The sequence below is a fragment of the Panulirus ornatus genome, chromosome 21 (assembly GCF_036320965.1).
Source record: "Panulirus ornatus isolate Po-2019 chromosome 21, ASM3632096v1, whole genome shotgun sequence".
Classification (NCBI taxonomy): Eukaryota; Metazoa; Arthropoda; class Malacostraca; order Decapoda; family Palinuridae; genus Panulirus; species Panulirus ornatus.
The window spans coordinates 9,541,899-9,563,560 of record NC_092244.1 but is presented as its reverse complement, the minus strand read 5'-3'; the positions used below and the strand labels follow the sequence as shown (position 1 = coordinate 9,563,560).

Sequence of the window (21,662 nt, the reverse complement as noted above, 5' to 3'; positions counted from 1 at the left end):
CCCCATCCTACGGTACATTCATCCGGCGTCTGAACGCAGCCCGCTATGCAGATGGACAACACACATATACATTTACATAGCAACATATCCACATGTGCATACACATACAAAGACCTATATATATGTACACATGTACATATTTATAACTGCTAACCTTCATCCATTCCCGGCGCCACATTATAAACTTTAAACATTAAATTACTGCTACTGTCACTTCCAGCACTCTATCTACACCACCAAACCCATCTCTGTTATTGTGAGCATCTCTGAAGTTCCCATACCCTCACTACGATTGTGAGCATCTCTGAAGTTCCCATACCCTAACTACGAGTCATAAATTGTGTAACCAAAGGCACCAGTTTCACTCCCACAATCCGTACCTGGGCAAGCTTTCCTAAGAGAAGACCCGCAAGAGTTAGCATCTGGTCTTATCAAATTTATTTGGGGAACAAGAACATCACTTCGGCATTACTGGTGTAGAAGGGAACTGCCAGGTGACTTGCTCCATTGTTCTTGGGCGGGGTACAGCCACGAGCCCCTGCTGGCTGGACCCGTGCACGCACACACGCTGCCCGAGGCTGGTGTGTTAATATGATGATCGTTGTAGTAGCTATCATTATATTCATAACCTAACATCACTGTAATGCACTTAACCTTCACATAACTGTTTATAAAATAATAACCCTCCACTTTCTTAACAAGAGCGCACATAACCCTTCCTACAACTGTTAACAGAGCGATAACCTTCCTACAACCGTTTCTGGATAAGAATGCAGGTATTTCACTGCATGATTTAAACGCCATTCTCTGCCCGCTATCACGGTGAACAGCTTTTTTTTTCTTTTAATTCTGTTACCCTATTCTGTTCTCTGTCTAGAGTCCACGATCCCTACCGTAACCAGAGAGGGTATTAGCTTAACTCCCATACGCTTACAACAGATTTAAAATGTTTCCTGTAACATAAAATACTCGTCAAGCCGGTTACCTTGTCAAGCCGGTCGAGATGGCGAGCGACAATGTTTATGTGCGTTTTCTTTCCGTTTTCTTGTACATATTTTGGGTGGGAGACATACAAAAAAAAAATATAACTATCTATTTCATTTTTGTAATATCTCAATACAGTTGACCCCACGCCTCCCTCTCACGTCTTATTCCCACCATGTCTGATCCCAACTGTGTGTGTGTGTGTGTGTGTGTGTGTGTGTGTGTGTGTGTGTGTGTGTGCCGGTACACGGAGCTGGTCTAGTCACCCACCGGTTCTCACCAGAATATTGATAAGGCTGGGTCTAGGTAAACAGGTTGGAGGAACCAGCCTACTCTCCCGGCACACTGCCCTAGCTTCCTTGTCCCCCCCCACTAGCACTCTCACTCTCAAGTGCGCTAAAATTCACAAACTCACAAACAGGTATTCATAATTTCACTTCCATAATTATATCTACATTTCTCGTTTGCACGTAGACTTATTTTGAATTTCCTTTAGGACTCTTCCACGCATTCATATCAACATTATCTCTTGTATTTCCATGAGTGCAAGAAAGTGGTGTGTGTGTGTGTGTGTGTGTGTGTGTGTGAATAACATAACCAAAAGTCGAGGGAGAAAGCGTTGCCATCTCAAGTATTAACAAACTTGCCAAGTCATGGCAACATGCTCTCTCTCTCTCTCTCTCTCTCTCTCTCTCTCTCTCTCTCTCTCTCTCTCTCTCTCTCTCTCTCTCTCTCTCATCTAGTTCTTAGTGCAAATCAGGTCAAGTTGGACAGCTTAGGCTGATATGAGTCAGTTCACAGCTAGCTGATTCAGAGATAATAATACACAGCGACGTACTGCAAAAGGAAAATGAAAATAAAAATGCGCGGCATTGCGATGTTATACCAACGACTTCCTACCCTTTATCTTTTTTCCCCTTGGCGCTTGTCAGTGTTGTGGAAATCGTGGTCAAGGGTGTGCCGGACAGATGATGATACATCTACTGTCCCAATACGAGCCAATGTACCGAACGCGGACACACGACAATACCGGAGCGAACTGTTGTTGTTATAACCCAAAACGCAACACCTTATAACTAATAGGCTTCGAATGCTCGATATTTTCATTAGAAAACGATCGTATCATCCTTAAATATCAGTAATGTGCGTAAGAACAATTGAATTCGTCTTGATTTTGAAATTTCTGATACATGTAATAATACGTTCTAGTCTGGATACCAAAGTTGGGATTTGTTAAGAACTGCTTAATCAATTTCGAATCATGTGAAACCTATTCCTAAGCTGCAAAGGGTTAAGGTCAATGCTTCTAGAAGATGACGGCCATGCTGAGAAGGGATAGTCACTTTATGTGACCCTGGGGATAACACTCGCCAGAGAGAGAAAGGCGGGAGGGTTTAAGAGAATCCAGGCTAGTGACACACACACACAGGTGATGTCGGCGGCCGGGCAGTCAGCGTGTCCCGCCCAGCCTCCCGCCACTTGCAAAGCATCAATTACTTTTACTTTCTGCCTAACATGGGGCGACGAATGTCAAGAGCATTGGAGACCATGATGATGCAGCTTTTAACCACTTTTTTTAATCGTGCACCAACTGAACAGCATTTGTCTGAATAATTATGAACTGTTTTACCGTTCCAACCAGCCAATGGCGGTTATGAAGTAGATTGGGAAATGACATCTATCGAGGGTTTTAAAAGGACGGGTCCACGGCGAGACAATGCCAGCACATGTTTTGATAATGAGACATTTGCTGGCAGGAAGAATCGTCGTTTTCCTGCTTCTCCATAACTCATGTACAAAGGACATATATTCACCGAAAAATCAAGACACGTGGGATTTCACAGCCCGGAAACCGCCACAGATGCCAAAATAATAATAATAACAATAATGATAATATTACTATTATCATTATCATTATTTTACGGAAAAGCATTACAGTAAAGTCTAGGGAGGAATTCCATACAATTTCCCAAAGCAATGCTGCTGATAACTCATGTTTTTGTTACCTTTTAATCATACACTGAAAATATAATCAACTCTGTTTAATAGTAACGTTTGAAGCGATTCACTAAGTGTCTTTTTGACTTGCCACGGTTATGGAATCTTAGGGAGACAGACATACAGGGAAAAACCAGGATATATCCACAAACAAAGGTACTTAGCGACACATATGACTTAAGATCTGGGCGAGTTTGGTGTTATTCAAAGAACGTGAATCAATCCTTCCAGGACGACGGTGAAACCTTTGCGTAAGATGGCTTTTGGCTGACCCGATCCATTATACGCAGGAGTCGCACCATCGTGCTCAAAGGGTTCTACAATTGTGCTCAGAGATCATATCGTCGTGCTCATGGTTCCGACAATCGTGTTGAAGGGTTCTAATGTACTCATGGACCGTGCCCTCGTGCTCAGGGTATCAATCATAGTGAATACCAAGCAGAATGAGTTACCTGTGATGAATAATTAGCTTTACTTTATCATGTCCAGTTTACGCAGTACACAGCTGTCTGTCATCCGTGGTCGACATTTACCGAGCTGCTGTTAAGATGGACTATTACAAAAATTACCTTAACACAGAGAAAAGAGATGAGCTACAGTTACTTTGGAAACTATCACAATACTCGTGCAAACCTTGATCACTTTTCAGTCTGAATTGCTTAAATCTTGGCCAGCGTGTTCAGTCCCCAAGCAGAAAGCTTTCACTTCTCGTGCAAGTTCACCAGCCTCGTCTGGACAAGTCTCGTACAAAACATCAAGTCACAATATTCTTCTTTATTTAGCTATCAGATGTCCATCAGATCTTCAGGCATCAGCTGTTTTCCTAACAATACGTGTGTCGTAATGTAATCAGGATCAGGTGCAGATATGCGACCTTCGAGAACATCAGAGGAGTAAGGCTAAGCTTCGCCACGTCGAGCTACTTTCCATCCTGAAGAAAAGATTGAGGAAGGTCAAGAGGGTGGGCACCCCGGCCTAGTTTGCTCGGTTCGGAAAACTGCGGAAAAGCAATGTCAGGAGACTTTCTTGTTTTCATATCTTTTTTTTTTACTTAAATTGTAAACCATAATAATGACAGTCAAATAATCACAGGTCTTACAAAAATCATCCATCCATCGCGTACCACAATAATACACACATCGCTATGAATAACACTAGACTGACTCTACAGTGTGTCTCTCTCTACCCCTCCATAGGAGCTGCGACGGTCAGCGGAGAGAAGTCGGAATGCGGAGCTGAACTTCCAGGAACTGAGTGCCGCCCTGCTGGAGGAGGTGAGGTGCTGGTGATGGTACTGGTAGTAAAGAGAGAGATATGGTGATGATGCTACTAATGGAGACGTGGTGATGAGGAGGGGAGGGTTGGGGGAGATTCGACACAGGTGATGGAGTGAGACAGTGATGGTGATACTGGTGATGAAAGGGGACAGTGATGGAGATACTGGTGATGAAAGGGGACAGTGATGGTGATGCAGATGACAGAGGGGAGACAGTGATGGTGATACAGATGGTGAAAGGGGACAGTGAAGGTGATGCAAATGATGGTGGTGGGGGGGAGACAATGATGATGATACAGGTGATGAAGAGGGAGAATGATGGTAACACAGATGATGAAGGGGGACAGTGATGATGATGCAGGTGATGGGTGGGTACAGTGATGTTGATACAGGTGATGGGGGGAGGGAGGGTGTGACAGTGATACAAGTGATGAAGGGAGATAATGACGGTGATGCAGGAGCTATATCCAGTATCCTCCACACAGGCCGATGTGTCCGTGTGTCCTGATGGAGTCCTGCACTTCGGCGACTCCGTCATCATCCACGTCCCCGTCGTCCAGCCTCACAAAGGTCAGGCTGCGCCGTATGAAGGTCAGGTCAAATTCATAAAAGTCAGGTCACACCTCATGAAAGTCAGGTCACACATCATAAAAGTCAGGTCACGCCTTCTGAAGGTCAGGTCAAGCGTTATGAAGGTCGGTTCACTTTATAAAGGGGGTTCAGACACTTTGAAGGTCAGGTCACGACCCATATGGGTCAGGTCACTTCTCTTGAATGTAACGTACCGTCTAACGAAGGTCACATCACGACCCACAAGGGTAAGGTCACAGCTCAAAAACCACATCATTCTTTGAGCATGCAAACGTCTCCCATGAAACACAACCAGACTTTATTTCATATAACACAACGAAAGGGCCTTGCGTATGATGAATACAAGCTTTGGAATACTCACTCTTACCCTCAATCTCACACTCACTCACACTCTCTTCCTCTTACCATCTGCGGCGCCGGGCCAGCAGGAGCGCCCCGGCCACCGTTCCCCTGCACCGTGTCGGTGACGCCGACACGGCAAGCGCTTCTCAGGAACCAGTACCACGAGGCGCCCCTCACCGCCAGCCGCGACCATCACCAGCCCATCATCAAGAACGTCTTCACCATCCTCCCGTGAGTACTGGACCGATAAACAGACTTCCTCTTCCTCCCCGACACAGCCAGCTGTCGGGTGTTTATAAACCTGACTCTTCCAGGATGTTTTTGGACATGTTCACACTGCATATAGCCTGGCTGTTTGGTGATAATGAATGCATATCCGCTGCAGAAACAAAGAGCAGGTTGACGGTTTTCCCATATAACAAGCTACAAATATAATATGTCAGTTTTGTTTCCATTTTGAAACACTTGATATATCAATCTATACTACGAGGACCCTAAAATCCTACAACAATGGTACAATCACCAAGACTTCGAGATCGTCCACCATATTTTGCCACTTCCCTCCCTTCCATCTTTTACTGTGTCCTTCTGCACCTTCCTAAATCATTTCTAGCCTCCACACTTCCACCCTACTTCCCTTTGAGTAAACTTCCTGAAACAGCTTTAATTGATATAATTTTTTTTAGCACAGACAATTAGCGACCACTTCAACAACGTGACAACCAAAGACAGAGATTCTTCGGGAAATTAATTGAGCTTTGCTCTCGAGTTGAGGCCCAGGAGGGTCTGTCTGTCTGGTCAAGGGGCAGACTAACATACTCAAGGGTCCAGACGTTCCCTACTGTTAGCTGATGAATTTTGTTCCTTTCTGACCTGCATGTGGGTACGGCGACAAGAATAGACTGTCTCTCCTGATCATGTGTCAGTGTATGTGTGTGGCGTGGTGGCCGTCTGTCTTTATGTCTGTGCTCCAGAGTCTGGCTAACTTTTTCCGTCCACAAGTATCTAACTGTTGTGTGTTCTTAGTCTGTTCCACGGCATCTGTCTGTCTGGTTTCTTCTACTACTGACTCCTATCTTATTTTAAGCAGTGAACACAAAGGTCTCACAACTTATGCTAAGCTAGCAACATATGAGGTCATACGTGTACACTGCTACAATCAACATCACACTGCGGGTTAGGTGGTCTAGGTGGATCGTCCAGGGTGGAGTGCGGGGCAGGTCACCAGAGAACTGGACCCAGGTGGTGGCGTGTCGTAAGGGAATAAAACATGACCCCCGACCGACCTTCCTCTCCTCCCCTCCCTCACTGCACCCTCTCTTCCTCTCCCTTACTGCATCCTCTCCTCCCGTCCCTTAAAGGACCATCCCCTCCATTACAACACCTTCCCAGTCCTCTTTTCTATGGGACCGTCCCCCCCCCCTCCCCTCCCTTACTGGATCTCCCCATCTCTCCTCCCTTGCTGTGTTTTTCCCTCCATTTCTCCCTTGCTGTATCTTCCCTCCTCTCCTCCCTTTTTGTACTCACTTTCCCCTCCTCCCTTACTGTACTTTCCCTCCTCTCTTCCCTCACTGTACATTCCCTCCTCGCCTCCCTGACTGTACCATTCCTCATCCCCTCCCTTACTGTACCTTCCCCCACCTCCTCCGTTACTGTACCTTCCCCCACTTCCTCCGTTACTGTACCTTCCCTCCTCTAGTTCAAAATTTAAACCCTCTACCCATGTATTACTAACGCCCCTTCCTGTCTCTGTCTCTCGTCCAACATATCAAATTTACGTCAACGTCAAGAAAAGCAAATCCCTCTTAACAAAGATAGTAAGAACGATCAATTCTTTGGCAAGTCCATTAATTACTCAATGACGCAAGAAAGTAAGAAAAAAAAAAACGTCATGGTATTTACACATCTTTTAACGCAACACATCAGCATGCCATTCCCTTTCCATTCCTAACGTTATTCCTTTCTACATTAAGGCTCCGTATGTTCGTAAGAACCCTCTCTTTTGCTTGTTACACCTGCCAACTCATCTGTACACCCCAGTTTTGGTCACATCACCAAACTGACGTCTTTACCTTAAAGAAATGTGGAAACAATACAGGGTTCCACCGTACAGCTAAATATTTTCCTTGTTAATTGGTATTTCCATACTGATATGCAATCCCAGGATTCCTTTGGAGCGAGAAGTCCTTGACAATATTGTACTACTTTACGTCCTGTGACGATAGCACAGCCTTGCCGAAGGTGACTTCTCACTCGCAATGTCACCAAATTTGCAGTATTTGTTGTCAAGTGGTATGGATGAGCAGCTGCCGCTCTCCGCAAAGCTGGTCTCCAGATCTTCCAAAGCTTCCCACAATTTTCTGAGCACCTGGGCAAAAGTTTTCCCTAAGAAGATCAACGTCATGTCCTGTAGAAGATTCTGTTTTACAGAGTTTGAGAACTTAAGTCCTTGACAAATACTCTACGACCTTTGAACACAGCAACACCACGGTAAGACCTTTGAGCACACACATACGACCCTTGAGCTCAACGATACTACCCTTGGGTATGATGGCCTGGCCTTTGCTCTGACAATAAAGGGTCGGATCGAGGGTCGTCATGCTCAAGGGTCGCACCGCTGTGGTCAAGGGTCGTACCATCGTGCTAATACAGTGCTCAAGGGTCGTGCCATCGTACCTAAGGTATTAACTATAATCCCTTCCTCCTCAGCCGTCGGTCAACTCACCCTCTCGGAAGCGTCATGTGCTACGGTGACCCATTTGACCTGGTGCACGTGGCGGCCAACGGCGAGCGGCTGTACGTGACCTCTCCTGTGGGCACGGCTCTCCACTCGGGCCGGGAGAGCCGCCGTCAGGAGGTCCTCCTGAAGGGGGAGTCCAACGCTCACTCCGCCTGGTGTCTCCAGCCCAGCGAACCAGCTCTGAGGCTCACCTACGAAGGACAACCAGCAGAGGTCAGACTCGACTATTCATTGTCTTTCAAGGTTGAAGGTCATTCACTTCAACCCTCCTCATGTCATTCAACGGTCACTCAAGGTTAAAATGGTTATTCAATTCAATCCTTTTCATGTCATACATTGCATGCACTGGACTTTCAAGGACCCCAGTTAAAGGTTACTCATTTCTGAACGTCATGCAGTGGTCATTCACAATCATTCAAAATCATTCTTTTTTAAAAAAGGTTATTCAATTTGACCCTCCACACCATCCACTTGTCATTCAGTGTTAATCAAAAGCATTCGCAGCCAATGGGGGTTAATCACTGCTAACAAATTCCATCAAAAAGACGAAAAATGTCGCATAAAGTTAATCCAAGTCATTCTAGGTTATTCAAGCTTATTCATGAAATTCTCTTCAAGAGGATACAGTATGAACCTCATAAACAAGGCGGTACGACCCTTGAACACTGACGTTACGACCCTTGGATATGATGACCAGGCTTTAGGGGTTAGTTAAAGGGCCAGATCATATCAAAGGGTCATTACAAGGGTCCTACCGTCGTGCTGAATGATTAATCAAGGGTAGGCAATGACAGTCAAGCTTATTAGTAGTCATTTATACTCACCTGTACATTAATCAGGTCAGTGCAGTGTTAATAACCAGGCCACATTTACCGTGGATGGATCACATCCTAACATGTCTCTGGTGGTATCAATAACAAGGAAATAACATTTTCAACGTTGACTATCTCGATAACTGGACAAATGTTTGAGGCTATTAATATGAATCTTATGGCAAATACGAATCCTGAAGATTCTGTTCATGAGGCTGGGCGAGTCTATATTCTTCGTATGATGTATGATTCAAGTACATGCAAAGGTCGAAGCATCAGAAGCAAGGTGGTGTAACATTTCAGGGTGGTGTAAAATTTACTCAATCTAAATTAGGGAGGAAATAAGGGTGAACTCCAGTCAGGTTCCTCCGAGTGATTTCATTTCCAGAAGAGAATCAAAGAAGATACCTAACTCGAGGCGCCTTACTAATGCTAAGAATATATATACCTAGAACAGCGATGCACCACTAGGTAGGTGCTGGTAGAAACGAAAAGATATCAAGAAAATCAGTGAGATGGGAAGGCAATACGAAAGAAATTCAGTTAGAAAACACAGATGCCCGAGTTCCCTGCATCAACGACCTTACGAAAAAAAAATTTACGAAAGTAGACTCAGTAGCCGACTAAATTATTACGAAAGACGAACAAGGCGATCATAAGTACAATGGCTATCCTATTTGTCAAAAATGTTGAGAACATAATTAAAAGACAGATGTGAAGTCTACAGCATCATAATTAGTTTGTGGTTTGTTAGACTGTAATATCGAACTGTCTAAACTTTTGATGGGGGTTAAAAAGAACGAGCTAAAAGAGGCATGAATGATCAAGCGCTACAGAGAACAGTACTATGAGTGGCACAAGCAGAACAAAACCAGAAATATAACATAGAACAGACAAAAAATCTCGGAAAACTACCGTCACAACCTACGTTAACACTAATAAGGTACCCGGATGGCTACAGAATATAACACTAATGGCATGAAGGGTTGGTGAGTATGAACACAGCAAAATAATTCCAGGTGATGTAAAGATAATCCGTTGGCCTTCACCCAGCTAGCCTAGCGTCAGACAGCCCCACCCATCACCCAGGGATGGAAGTCACCCCCTCCTAGTCCTGACCTTCCCGCTGACCTGGTATTGGTAGGTTATCAACAACAGCTGGGGGGTGGTCTATAAGGCCAGCGGGTAATGTCTGACCAAACAACACGCACGCCAGCCACCCACTACCATCACCCTTACACACAGACGCACGCGTGCACACACACTTCAGTAATGAACAAATAATGCAAAACAAAAGATCTGGTCAAACTGCTAACACTGCGTCTCTCTCTCTCTCTGTTGTCTGGTGCATGTGTTTCTATGTGCAAAGAAGTTTATGAATATATACATATTCCAAAATACTGGAAAATAAGAAACTCAAAAATGTGTGTGTGTGTGTGTGTGTGTGTGTGTGTGTGTGTGTGTGTGTGTGTGTGTGTGTGTGTGTGTGTGTGTGTGTGTGTACCCAGTTAGTAATATAGGTTAATACTATTTGATGTGATTTGAGCCATCCCAGTGATCGAAAACACTGCGTGTACACAGAGGAGGCCGTGCAATCTCTGAGCAAATTTACAGTGAAAATACGATCCAGTTTCCTTTTAATGTACCTCAAGGTTATGATTCCCGCGGCCATAAAGGACAAGATTCGGCCATCTGAACCGAAAGGAAAACCTCTGAATGACACTAAGGTGTATCAACACAACTGAATACGAAAATGCACATATATCTTCTCTCATACAAAACAGCATCGTATGAAGGAATGAGTCAAGTATATGATATCACTTGCCTTTTCTTTTTTCTTTACTATCGAATCAGAACAACGTCTACTTCCGCCAACTGACGATTACATGAATGTGAATAAAAAGCACATAGAGGGTTGAGCCGTAACGACATAAGCTGAATTAATGAAAACCTTATTTCCTTCATGTCTGTGTTAAAAACATTCGATATCTAAAGCCAGCTTGAGCCAATCTGATTAAGGACAACCTACATAAAAAAATGGTAAAACGTGTTCCAATTCTTTTTTTCAAAATATCGAATACTCTCCAAGTGATCCGGATTACTTTAATAAAACCAAATATAAAAGATTTTCCTTCACATGCAAAGAGAATGGCACAGCAAAGATTCAGCCTACGGTCTTTGCACTCCATAGGAGGTAAACAAAGAGAGAGAGAGAGAGAGAGAGAGAGAGAGAGAGAGAGAGAGAGAGAGAGAGAGAGAGAGAGAGAGAGAGAGAGAGAGAGAGATTCTCGCACCATCTTCTCACCATCATGTACTCTTCCATCAGTGAAATGTGATCCTTCTCAAATATATACGGAGACGGCCGTGGAAGCCTAGCTCCCCTGCTAACCTAAGCTTCCCTTAAGTGCATAACTAACTTAACCAAAGGGGCTTTCCTAGTCTACCCAAAATGGGGCTTTCTTAACCGCTAACCTTAAGGGGACCTTCCTAACCTAACCACAGGATCTTCCTAACCTAACATATTGAAATAGGGTGGGGGGTAGGGGGCCTTCCTAACCAAAACTACTATAGTTTTCAACCTACTTAAATGATTATCTTAACCTAACTATAGGAATCCCCTTAACCTTCCCAAAACACGATCCTTATCTAACGTAAACTGAAGTCTTTCCTTACCTAACCTGAGGGTTTTTTTCGGATCCTACATCGCCTCCCAGGACATGACTTCGAGCTTTGATTTGTGCCGGTATCATCGGCAAGTTTATTGGGCACCATATGCTTATCGTGGGGGCGGTAGAGGAAACCATTTAGTCCTTCCCCACAAGTTATCCCAACAAACATATCTTTTCATTTTCCATTTTCTTTCTGAAGTAATAATACTTGGGCGTACGGCAGCCCTCACACACCTCAACAAACAAGTTAACCTTGCTCTCACCGTATAGATGAATCTTGTAATTAACAAAATGAACAGTACAAGAAATCTCACTCAACTCGCACTGCCAGTGAGAGCACACGAGATCTTTCGCGTGTCGAAATGTGGAATATCAGACTTAAACCTATACCGCAGCTCGTAATTAACTCGCCGACTTGTTTTACGTGTTCATGTGAAATTGATGATGACCTTTCATGTCCAGGTGATGAACCTTTTCTGATGTAGGTCATTACTGTCAGCGTCTATATCGGTTCAGTGACCTATATAACTCGTAATTATTAAAATTCAATTTTCCATACATCACTGTATGACTCTTTTTGATGTTGCAGGAAGGTATAGACGCCATACTATGTGTGTGGTACATTTAATTGCTGGTAATATTAATATATATCAATGTGAATGGACTTTTCATGACCTAAGGGACCAATGACTTCATGACAGGTTGGCGCCCGCGTGAGGATGATCCAAACCATGACCAACCAGCCGCTGGTAGTGGAGGAGGAATTCCCCGTCACCACCATCTTTGGCCAGGTAAGTGACCAACCAGGTGCCGCATCTCACCACTCAATGTCACCAGGCGAACAACACTGGCCGAACACGAGAGTGCGGTGTACTAAGCCTCACCATTCATTTCCACACAAACCCTTGATTCGTATGTGATGATGTGGTGGTGCCATGTCTTTACCACACGAACGACGGTGTATGCCAGTTGTGTTGGAAGCTCAGGCCACTGAAAAGGCTTCTGGAAAATAGTCACATTGGCCAGGGGGCTGTAAAACACAGCAGTAAATCGTGATAAGCCGTAAGGACCTAGTGGGACCTGTGGTGTACACAGAAGCTGAAGTGGAAGCACCACAGTGTTATTTCAGCCACGGCTCTCATGAGCTGTCTTCGTGTGCCCGTGCCACCAAAGCTTGGACCCACAGCACGCGCCTAGCTCGTGCTTCCCATAATTTCTATGTGGCGACCAGCCACAGGAGGATTGACCGTTACGGTACCTCCTTCTTTCTAAAACAGCGAAGCTTCGGAATTATCTTCTCTTGTTTTTATAACTTCCTACAGCCTTTCTAAACACCTGAGGATCTATATTTCATTCAATTCTTTTTCTTGTATTCTCATTTAATCAGGTATGGCCATAATTTGAGTATGTTTCCCAGCCAGGGCAGTCGATCACAATTAAAAAAATAATAATCCAGGGGTTGGGGGTTCATCAAAGATAACATCTGGCATTTTGCTTCACAAGAGATACATCAAGACCTTCCCTCACCAGAAGTTATCAACACATCCAAACCCTTGACATGGTAAAGAATGGACAGCTCTCACGGCGAACAACAATGATTTTCCTTGACTGTGGGGCATAAAACCCGTACCTCTGTAGTGGAAGGTCAACAAGAAACACCTGTGCCACATTTTCCTCACAACCCGTCAGGCCAGTCATGAGTTCATGACCGAGTCATGAACGATGACCATTATAATGCCCCCCCCCCTAAAAAAAAAAAAGTTGACCAACGAAGATAAGACTCAAAGAAAAGGGATGGCAGGTAGTATACCCGATTTGACAAGGCATAAAAATCGCTCAAAGGTTCGTGCCTTACACTTACAAGGCCACTAGTATAGCCAAACTGTTGCCGATACACGTGTGTATGTGTGGGGCTCCCAATCAGACGCAATGACTGTTCAAAGGTATGGAGTCCAACGAGTGAAGCACCCTCCCCTACCCTATGGTAACTATACGTGCATAGGGGTACTACGTGTCGCATACGTACGGCAGCACAGAAAAACGAACGCTGCCGTGCATTAGACAATTGTCATACCGTAATCTACGGGCATGGCAATCCTTCCGTCTCAAACAAGGGGGGCCCTAGGAAAGGAAGCTGGAGAGCCCTTTTATGGAAAAGAGTGCCAAAATAATCAAATCTTTTTCTACAACTTATAATTCATGTTGTTTTGGTCACTTTATGAATTTCATCTCCCTTCTTCCAGACCCACCAAAGACCCGAGGTCCTGGGGATTTTGCCCGTTTCCCTACCCTTGGGGAGAGAGGGGAAACGCTCAAATGACACCACAAAACAAGGTATTCCACTCGCACTTGCCATATTACCGCAGATATATTCAGGACCAGCTACGACACAGCTCCCACGGAATCAGTTGTTGTTTGTCAAGATCATCTTGGCCTTTGCTTTGTTTCCTGGACACAGGGAGTGTAATTAGGTTTAAAGGGAAGAACCCTGGTGATCGACAACCAGAGGAAGGGTCTGGAGAAGACCTACGGCTTTACCCTCCCTCTGCCCTGAATTCAATTTCCCGCTTGATCCACTGGAGGACGATTCATCTTTGCTTCCTGCACTACTACCACACACCACTACCATCAAACACTCCCAAGCTGCTCACATTCACTCCCACGCCCCTGCCTCACTCTCTCACACATACACACACGCCTCTGCAGGTGCAGGTAGCGCGCCAGGGTACACGTTGGGAGGACGGGATTAAAGCTGAGCACAGGTACCTTCCGCTCAGGTGGGGATCATCCTCTGTGACCCCCACCCGTCAGCAACACTCCTCTCTCTCTCTCTCTCTCTCTCTCTCTCTCTCTCTCTCTCTCTCTCTCTCTCTCTCTCTCTCCTACAGTGACCCCATTGTACATACTGTCGCTATTCTTTCTTAATCATGAGAACATATTTGGAAGATAACGAGCGTTATGAGAGCACTCCACATACTCAATAAGTCCTCAATTCAGACGGAAAGGAGTTTGAAATGGACCATCTGTCCAACCTACACACACACACACACACACACACACACACACCTCGTTCGAACGTCGAAAGAAAATCTGCTTGGGGAAGAGAGGTGTTGAGTTCGGGGGGGTGAGGAAATAACTTCATCTTACTTCCCATCACTAACACATTCCCTCGCACGCCCAGTCATATCTTCACATCATGTACCCAACAGATTCCTAAGAATCACTTATCCCTCTCATTCTCACTTGCCACCGAACAAAAATTACATTTTGATAACCTGATCCAACGTTTCCTTTCAGCGCTTCAGGTGTCTAGCAAACTTAGTCTGGGAAGTTCTGGATTGATATGAATTTGGTGTCGAAGGAGCTCCACACGCTTGTAGCTCTGAACCCTCGAAATTCCCGAATCGTTAAGCTCTGAGCAAACGAAGCTTCGAACTCCACGGAGGTCATGCTCAATACAAATTTCCCGGTCAGGAGGCTCTAAACCCAGGAAACTTTAAACCCTCAAAGGACTGAACACTGAACCAGAGAGTTCTGAACCCATGAAGCTCTGGACCCTACGAGCTGTAAACCCATGCGGCTTTGAACCCGGGGAACGAATAATGGACAAAAATATGGACCCTCCACCGTGTAAGAAGACACTGATAATGGACAAAGAAAACAATGAACTTTAAAGTGTAACAAGAAAATTCTGACGATAAAATTACTACCAGTAAAGATTTTAATTATCAAAACAATAGTAACAAGTATCTGATAATCACCATCTTGAAGGCAGGACATACCAAGAGTACATCACATACCTGTTCCCTTGACCAACTCCTTTGGGCTCTATTCAGTTAAGTGTTTATAAGCGCATTTTGGAGTGAAGTCTGTGGGTTTAAATCTCCATATATGATTTTCAATACTTACACGAGATTATCTGATTTTTAGTATGCCACATTACTGTTACGATTACAAACGCGCTAATTTAGCATATATACCCAAGGTGTTTAGACAGCAGGAATAACAGCATCAGCCTATGAACAGGTAGACACACACACACACACACAGACACACACACACAAAGAAGAAGAAGAAAACACATGACAATAAAGATTAAGAGACGGGGCAAAACAATTCCCGTGACACGTAAATAATCACCACACTCACACACACACACACACACACACACATACCTTAAGGCCATCTAAGTAATTTTCTAAACCATCTTGTCAGTGTCTGTGACTCTCTCCTTACCCTCTCGCACTCACTGCCTCACTCTCTCCCCCAGGAGCAAGAGGTGAGCGTTGGCGTGGTGAGCCGAGCCACCACCAAGGCCGCCTCCACCATCGCCCTCCTTACTTGGACGAGACGGACGCCCTCCCAGGACTCCCCTGAGACGGAACGTCGTCAGCAGGAGGACTCGCTGAAGGAAGACGGCGTGCGGGAGGAGGAAGAACAGGAAGAAGAGGATGAGAAAGAACAGCCACAGGAGGAAAGGGAAGGGGAGGAGGAGAAGGAAGGAGAGGACGACGACGAAGAGGAAGCAGTGGAGGGTCTTAAGCTGGCCCTGGACGACGCCAGTGACGAAGATAGCGAAGACAACTAGACTCCCCTCCCCCCACACACCATCCCTCCACGACGAGGCTCTCAGACAACGACGCAGACCACTACGACACGACGACTCTCAAAGATAATGGAGACTCAACGACAATTCACCGGTTAACGATAACTGGTCCACTTCACGGTGACGACGACGACGACGACGACGCCGACAGTGTGGCTAACGACGAAGCATACATACAGCAGACGACGGCGACGCAGGTCTCACCTCGGCGACTTCCCCATAAGACGGTGTAAATTACCGAGACGGTGACTCAACTGGTTGCCGAAACCCAGCCGAAGAAGGCTCAAATGACGAGCAACAAACTCCCATTTTACTGACAAGGCAGACTCATTCAGCTGACGACAACAACCATACATATGAGATGAAACCATATCTATCTGACGAAACCGATCGATCCGTCCGCCAATAACAACTGCGCATCTGACGCTTCCTCTCCATCGAAATCATCAGTTGTTAACAATACTCAAATGTTGTTGATTCATAAGTGACGAACAGACGATGAGACAATTCTTACAGGAGCGGGAGAAAAGTCAGTTGGACCGGCTAATACTGAGCGGAAAACTTCTATCGCAAATTGATTGGAATAAAGAAAATATATATCTAAACCGACAGCATCTGTTCTAAGATTTCCAAAGATAAAAGTAAGGAGTAACAAAAACACATCGAAGATAAGGAGACTCTGAGGTCGAATGACCAACAAAATGAAGACAGGTACGTAGATGTATAAAAAGCAAGGCCAAAATAAGGCTTGAAAGTCTGAAACGAAAGCAAAGTAAGGGAGGGGAAGCCAGCGAAGTTTAAAGAACATGAGCAGAGGTAAATAAAGACGGATTGGTGCACAGATGAAGATGGAGGAATCACAACACCAAGACAAAAAGATAATGAGGAAGAACAAAGGAAGGGCAAAGGGCCAAGAGGGAAGGTTAAGTCAAAGAAGTAGGAGAAATGGCGCTCGTAAGGCGAAGCATTAACATTACAAGCAAAACTTTCCGTGTGAACTAAAGCAAACTCCGGGAAGATGATGAGAGAGAAAGCAGAGTGAAGCCCAGTTGCACTTGATCCAGAGTAACGTCCAAGAGGTTGGATATCCAGCAATTAATGCTAAGGAGGCTTAAATCCCAATCCTGCTCGTCAATGCTCACCTTCCAATCTTACAGCAGTCACGAGTCCATAAGTTTTTATATTCTACCAACACATATACATCCGCGGATCAGGATGAGGTCGTGAAGCAGCCCCCAGCCGACACGCTAATCCCTACACAGCCGACAGAATTAAACCTACTGGCCATAATTCGTAAACAGAAACGTTTAAGGTTCTTGCCCTATTCAACTTCCATCCGTTCTGAAACTAATACATATCCATTTTATATACTCTATTTATTATATGCCCCGTAAAGGACTTGAATCCTTATCTTACTTATATCTAACACAAATGATCCGAGATATGGCCATATCACCCACAGCCGATGACTCAATGGTCCTACAAAATACTGACTGAACGAGTTAAACAGATTCTCCTTTCTGATGGTTTATCATATCACTATCATCAATTTCCGAAAACAAACGTAATTACCATTCTTGTCTGACATGGAGATCATTGGTCCTGTAAGGCCTGTCTGAACGGACGACGCATAATCAAGGCTGTCAGCACGTCATCATGGTAATATATATCGTAGAAAAGAAAGAAAAAAATATGCCAGGAACATTCCATCACAATATGGCAGCCACCGTTATCTACGAACATTGCACCAGTGACTTACATACAAATGATCCCAAATGGTGCGCTATGTATGAAGTTACAGTTCTAACCTTCCTAATGACGTCAGAGTGTAATACGTTTCTGTCTACTTTCCCATCAGATGTCAAGTGTTCAACATCCATGGAGTTACTCGACGGTAATTTTCCCCTACAACCTCAAGTATTATAATCATTAAATCATACTAATAAACCACATAGATCTAGCATATTAAGTATTATTAACTTGAATGTAATATATATATATATATAAACTTTCACTACCCATCCATCTGCTATCTAAAATATCTTTGCAGCAATCTGTCCATCTTTCATTCTATATATTCATTCATCAAGAATCAGTCGTTCTTCGTTATTGTCTATATACAAACGTGTCAGGTATCGTGTATCTATCTGTTCATTAGTCTATTCATACGCATGCATGTCTTTTATCTCAATCTTGTTTCTTGTTAAAATACACATGTATATCTAAGCAGATCTAAGTAAATACCAGTGTTTACCGAGACAACAGGTATAAATGTCAAGCTTTTTATACAGTATATATCCACTTGTGCATTATGTTTATGTTTTGTGACGGAATGGCACATGTATGTATTCAAATTTACCACTGTTCATACAGAATCATGAAGACATATAATTATACTGAATATAGATAAAATATACATGATATGGATATGTTTGAGTTAATATATTCATTGGAATAACATTATCATACGAATATACACACACAAACACACTGCAGCCAGTCCACAGTATAGCCAGCTGTTCATCCTCCCCTGAGGGCTGGTCGATAAAATAGATACCTGGTACATGTTGGATGTGTGTGCATGTGCATACATCATAGAATGAAGATATGGTACATATATACAAGGTTAAGAGACACGACAATTCAAGCGTAAAACTTTTAACCCCATAACACATGAAACGTAATAAAAAACACAAGTATATACACACACACACACACACACACACACACACGAAGCACCACGCTGCCTTATTGTACTATATTAAGATGCGGCCCAATATTGTGCACTCCTTGTACCTTAACAGGATAAATAAAGCATGATAAACCTTGCAAGCCTTTCTGCATATCCGCCAATGTCTAAGTAACCGTACATCCCTACGATGGCAACCCATGGCAGTTGCCAATGAATATTTTAGTCCCCCAACACGGCACAATCAGGTTTCTAAAGTCTTTCAACCTCTGTTTGGTTAAAGCTCCAGGGCTGAAGAGGTAACACAGAAAAATATTACTAAAACAATAACATCTTATACATAAAAAAGAAAAAAATGCACATGTACTAGTGAACTGTATGAACAAGGTGGTTGGTTGTTTGGGCTTTAGGCCTATCAACTGCCAGGGTAATTAAGGCCGCCAACGTGAGCTACATCAACCAACCGAAAAATCTATAGCACCTTCTTCAGGTGTGTTACAGATAATTCTAAGACCACATATACTCTCACTATGCACATGTGGCCCATGTCTACACAGATTACTGTGCTCCAAGATGTCTCAACGGTCTTGCACAGTCAAACACATGAATAACGTTGGTTACAATACTGCAATATCCTTTTTTTCAAAGTTTGTGATTTATGTGTAGTTTCACTGACGTAAGTTTTTCTTTTAATACGAATAACACTATAAACACTAAAACAAGAGTTTTGGACCCTAGCAAGGTTCAGAGTTTAAAATACTGCGATTCATATTTCACATGGTGATTAAGTGGAAAATAATAAATCACACATGCCAGAAACTTTCTTTAATTATCTTCTTCGTGGGAAATCTAATGGCAATTCTCGGCATTCCTAACCGGCTATTAGCGTCAGCTCGACTAATATCTGTGAAGTTTGCACGATTTAATCTTTTTAATTTGGTAACAACACAATGAGGGTATTTCTTATTTCTTTATGGAATTAAACTTTTGCGATGTGAAGGCTGATCCTTATGAAAAGGCACTGACTTGTCAGTTCAGGATGATTCATAATATCAATCTACATATTCTCATTCCATTTGCTAATGATCCAAATATAAAAGGCTTCTTGGATGATGACTGTTTCAAGCGTAGATGTAACATTCATTCATCAAAATACTATCACTTGGCAGTAATTACTTTACATTTTCAGGTACATTTTGCACGGCAGATTGTGGCATGCGATCATTGTGAATGTTTCATTTCTGTTATAAAGTCCTCAATTTTGGGCTCCCAACCGCCGAGAACAGCATCTTGATACACATATTTTCTCTTTGTTCATTTGTAAGCATGAAAAAATCAGAATATATCGCAAACTTACATAACTGTAATGAAAACTATAAGCAATGTAATGAAACTAATTTCAAGGATTGTAGTGTTTCCTTCCCTTCCATTCGAGGCCTTAACATTTGTAAACGCGCATGCGCATTCGTCTGCCTTATAGTCCTGTATCTTATTATCCACTAAGTTACGGTAAGGTAGACAAGGTTCAGATATAGGGGAGCCTACTTATAGGGGGTCAGGGAAGAGTGACTAGTGTGACCTTAGAAATTGTGCCATAAGTATCCCCTTTAGTTCATTATTATTCATAACATACAAATGACGTGTTCAGCCATAAAATTAATTCGTCCATTTTGGCACTTTCCCATAACAGTGTGGGTAATATGCCTTATTTACTTACCAGCAGGGTAGAAAAAGGTTTGTCTGAACTAAGACCTCCCCTTCCCATCCACTCTGTTTCATGGCCCAGTCTACTCGCCAGTTACTTTGATATATGATGAACGATCATATAATACACAAACAGGAGTTTCTCTTTAAAACATCACTCGTGTGAAGCACCTGAAAACTCCCAATTTAGAAAATATATCCTGAAAAGCTGATGGAAAAGGAAAGGTGGTGGTTATATACCGATTACCAACACCAATGGGCCAAAAGGTGTAGTTTATTTTCTAACACCGCGCCACTTCATTGCGGCATTTACCAACTTTTCATAATATATACATACATATATATATATATATATATATATATATATATATATATATATATATATATATATATATATATATTCAGGCAAATAACAATCTGGATTAGTGAATAGATAAATTCTAACTTCACTAAGGCCAGAGGGAATCATCAGAGAGCCCGTATCCGTCAACTTCAAGTTCAGGGAAAACGTTGGGCTGCATCAATCAAAACCTATCATCCTTAAAGCGGTAAGTTATCCGAGATGCGTGTTTTGTAGGTTTGGGATTTTCGTTTCACTTTTAATGTTTCCTTGATTCCTCTATAAAGATTTTTATTTTTTCCAGTCACCCATTTATATTTCTACAGAAATTTAATAACTCTTTAGTGGTAAGATTATGAGGGAGACAGAAAATGCGGCGGTTAGGTAATAATACAGTAATGTAAAATACCGATACATATAAAAAAGGAAGGTAAATCACCTGTCTGATCTCTACGGAAGACAGGTGGGGTATAATAATATGCATATTTGATCGTTATATGAGGACACGCAGATGCCATCATGTTCAAGAGATAAGCAGTGAATTCCTGTCTTTAGATATAATAGAATCTGACCCGTTTGTTGTAGGAAACCTACACTTATGCAATAATTCTGACCCTTTATACTTACAGACATAAACTCGCCCAACGTATTTATGACTAGGATTTACTCGCGCTTACCTTTCAGAAGTTATGGTGGTTGGAGTCATACAAAGCGAGTTAATCCCCTTAAATCACAAGAGGAATGAGCCAACGCTAGATCTCGCAAGCAAGTTTATCTATTTATTTATTTATTTATCTTTTAGCTTTCTTCGGTTTACAAATCGTTTTACATGTTATAAGGCCCTAGAATATCTGAATAAAGCTCTAGATGTATGTTTTGTATAGGCTGTTCACAGGACGGTCATTTGAAAA

The 21,662-nt window shown here is 43.2% G+C and overlaps 1 protein-coding gene across 1 annotated transcript in view; it reads left to right on the top strand.

Moving 5' to 3' along the window:
- LOC139756209 (cilia- and flagella-associated protein 161) overlaps nucleotides 1–18,835 on the top strand; it is a 99,723-nt gene extending 80,888 nt beyond the window's left edge. Inside the window, exons 2-7 of the mRNA XM_071675373.1 lie at nucleotides 4,179–4,256; nucleotides 4,744–4,828; nucleotides 5,278–5,422; nucleotides 7,901–8,144; nucleotides 12,114–12,203; nucleotides 15,683–18,835. Of these exons, the coding sequence (XP_071531474.1) occupies nucleotides 4,179–4,256; nucleotides 4,744–4,828; nucleotides 5,278–5,422; nucleotides 7,901–8,144; nucleotides 12,114–12,203; nucleotides 15,683–16,000 (960 nt within the window). The 3' untranslated portion in view covers nucleotides 16,001–18,835. The remainder of the gene's footprint in view (nucleotides 1–4,178; nucleotides 4,257–4,743; nucleotides 4,829–5,277; nucleotides 5,423–7,900; nucleotides 8,145–12,113; nucleotides 12,204–15,682) is intronic.
- The last annotated feature ends 2,827 nt before the right edge of the window (nucleotides 18,836–21,662 follow it).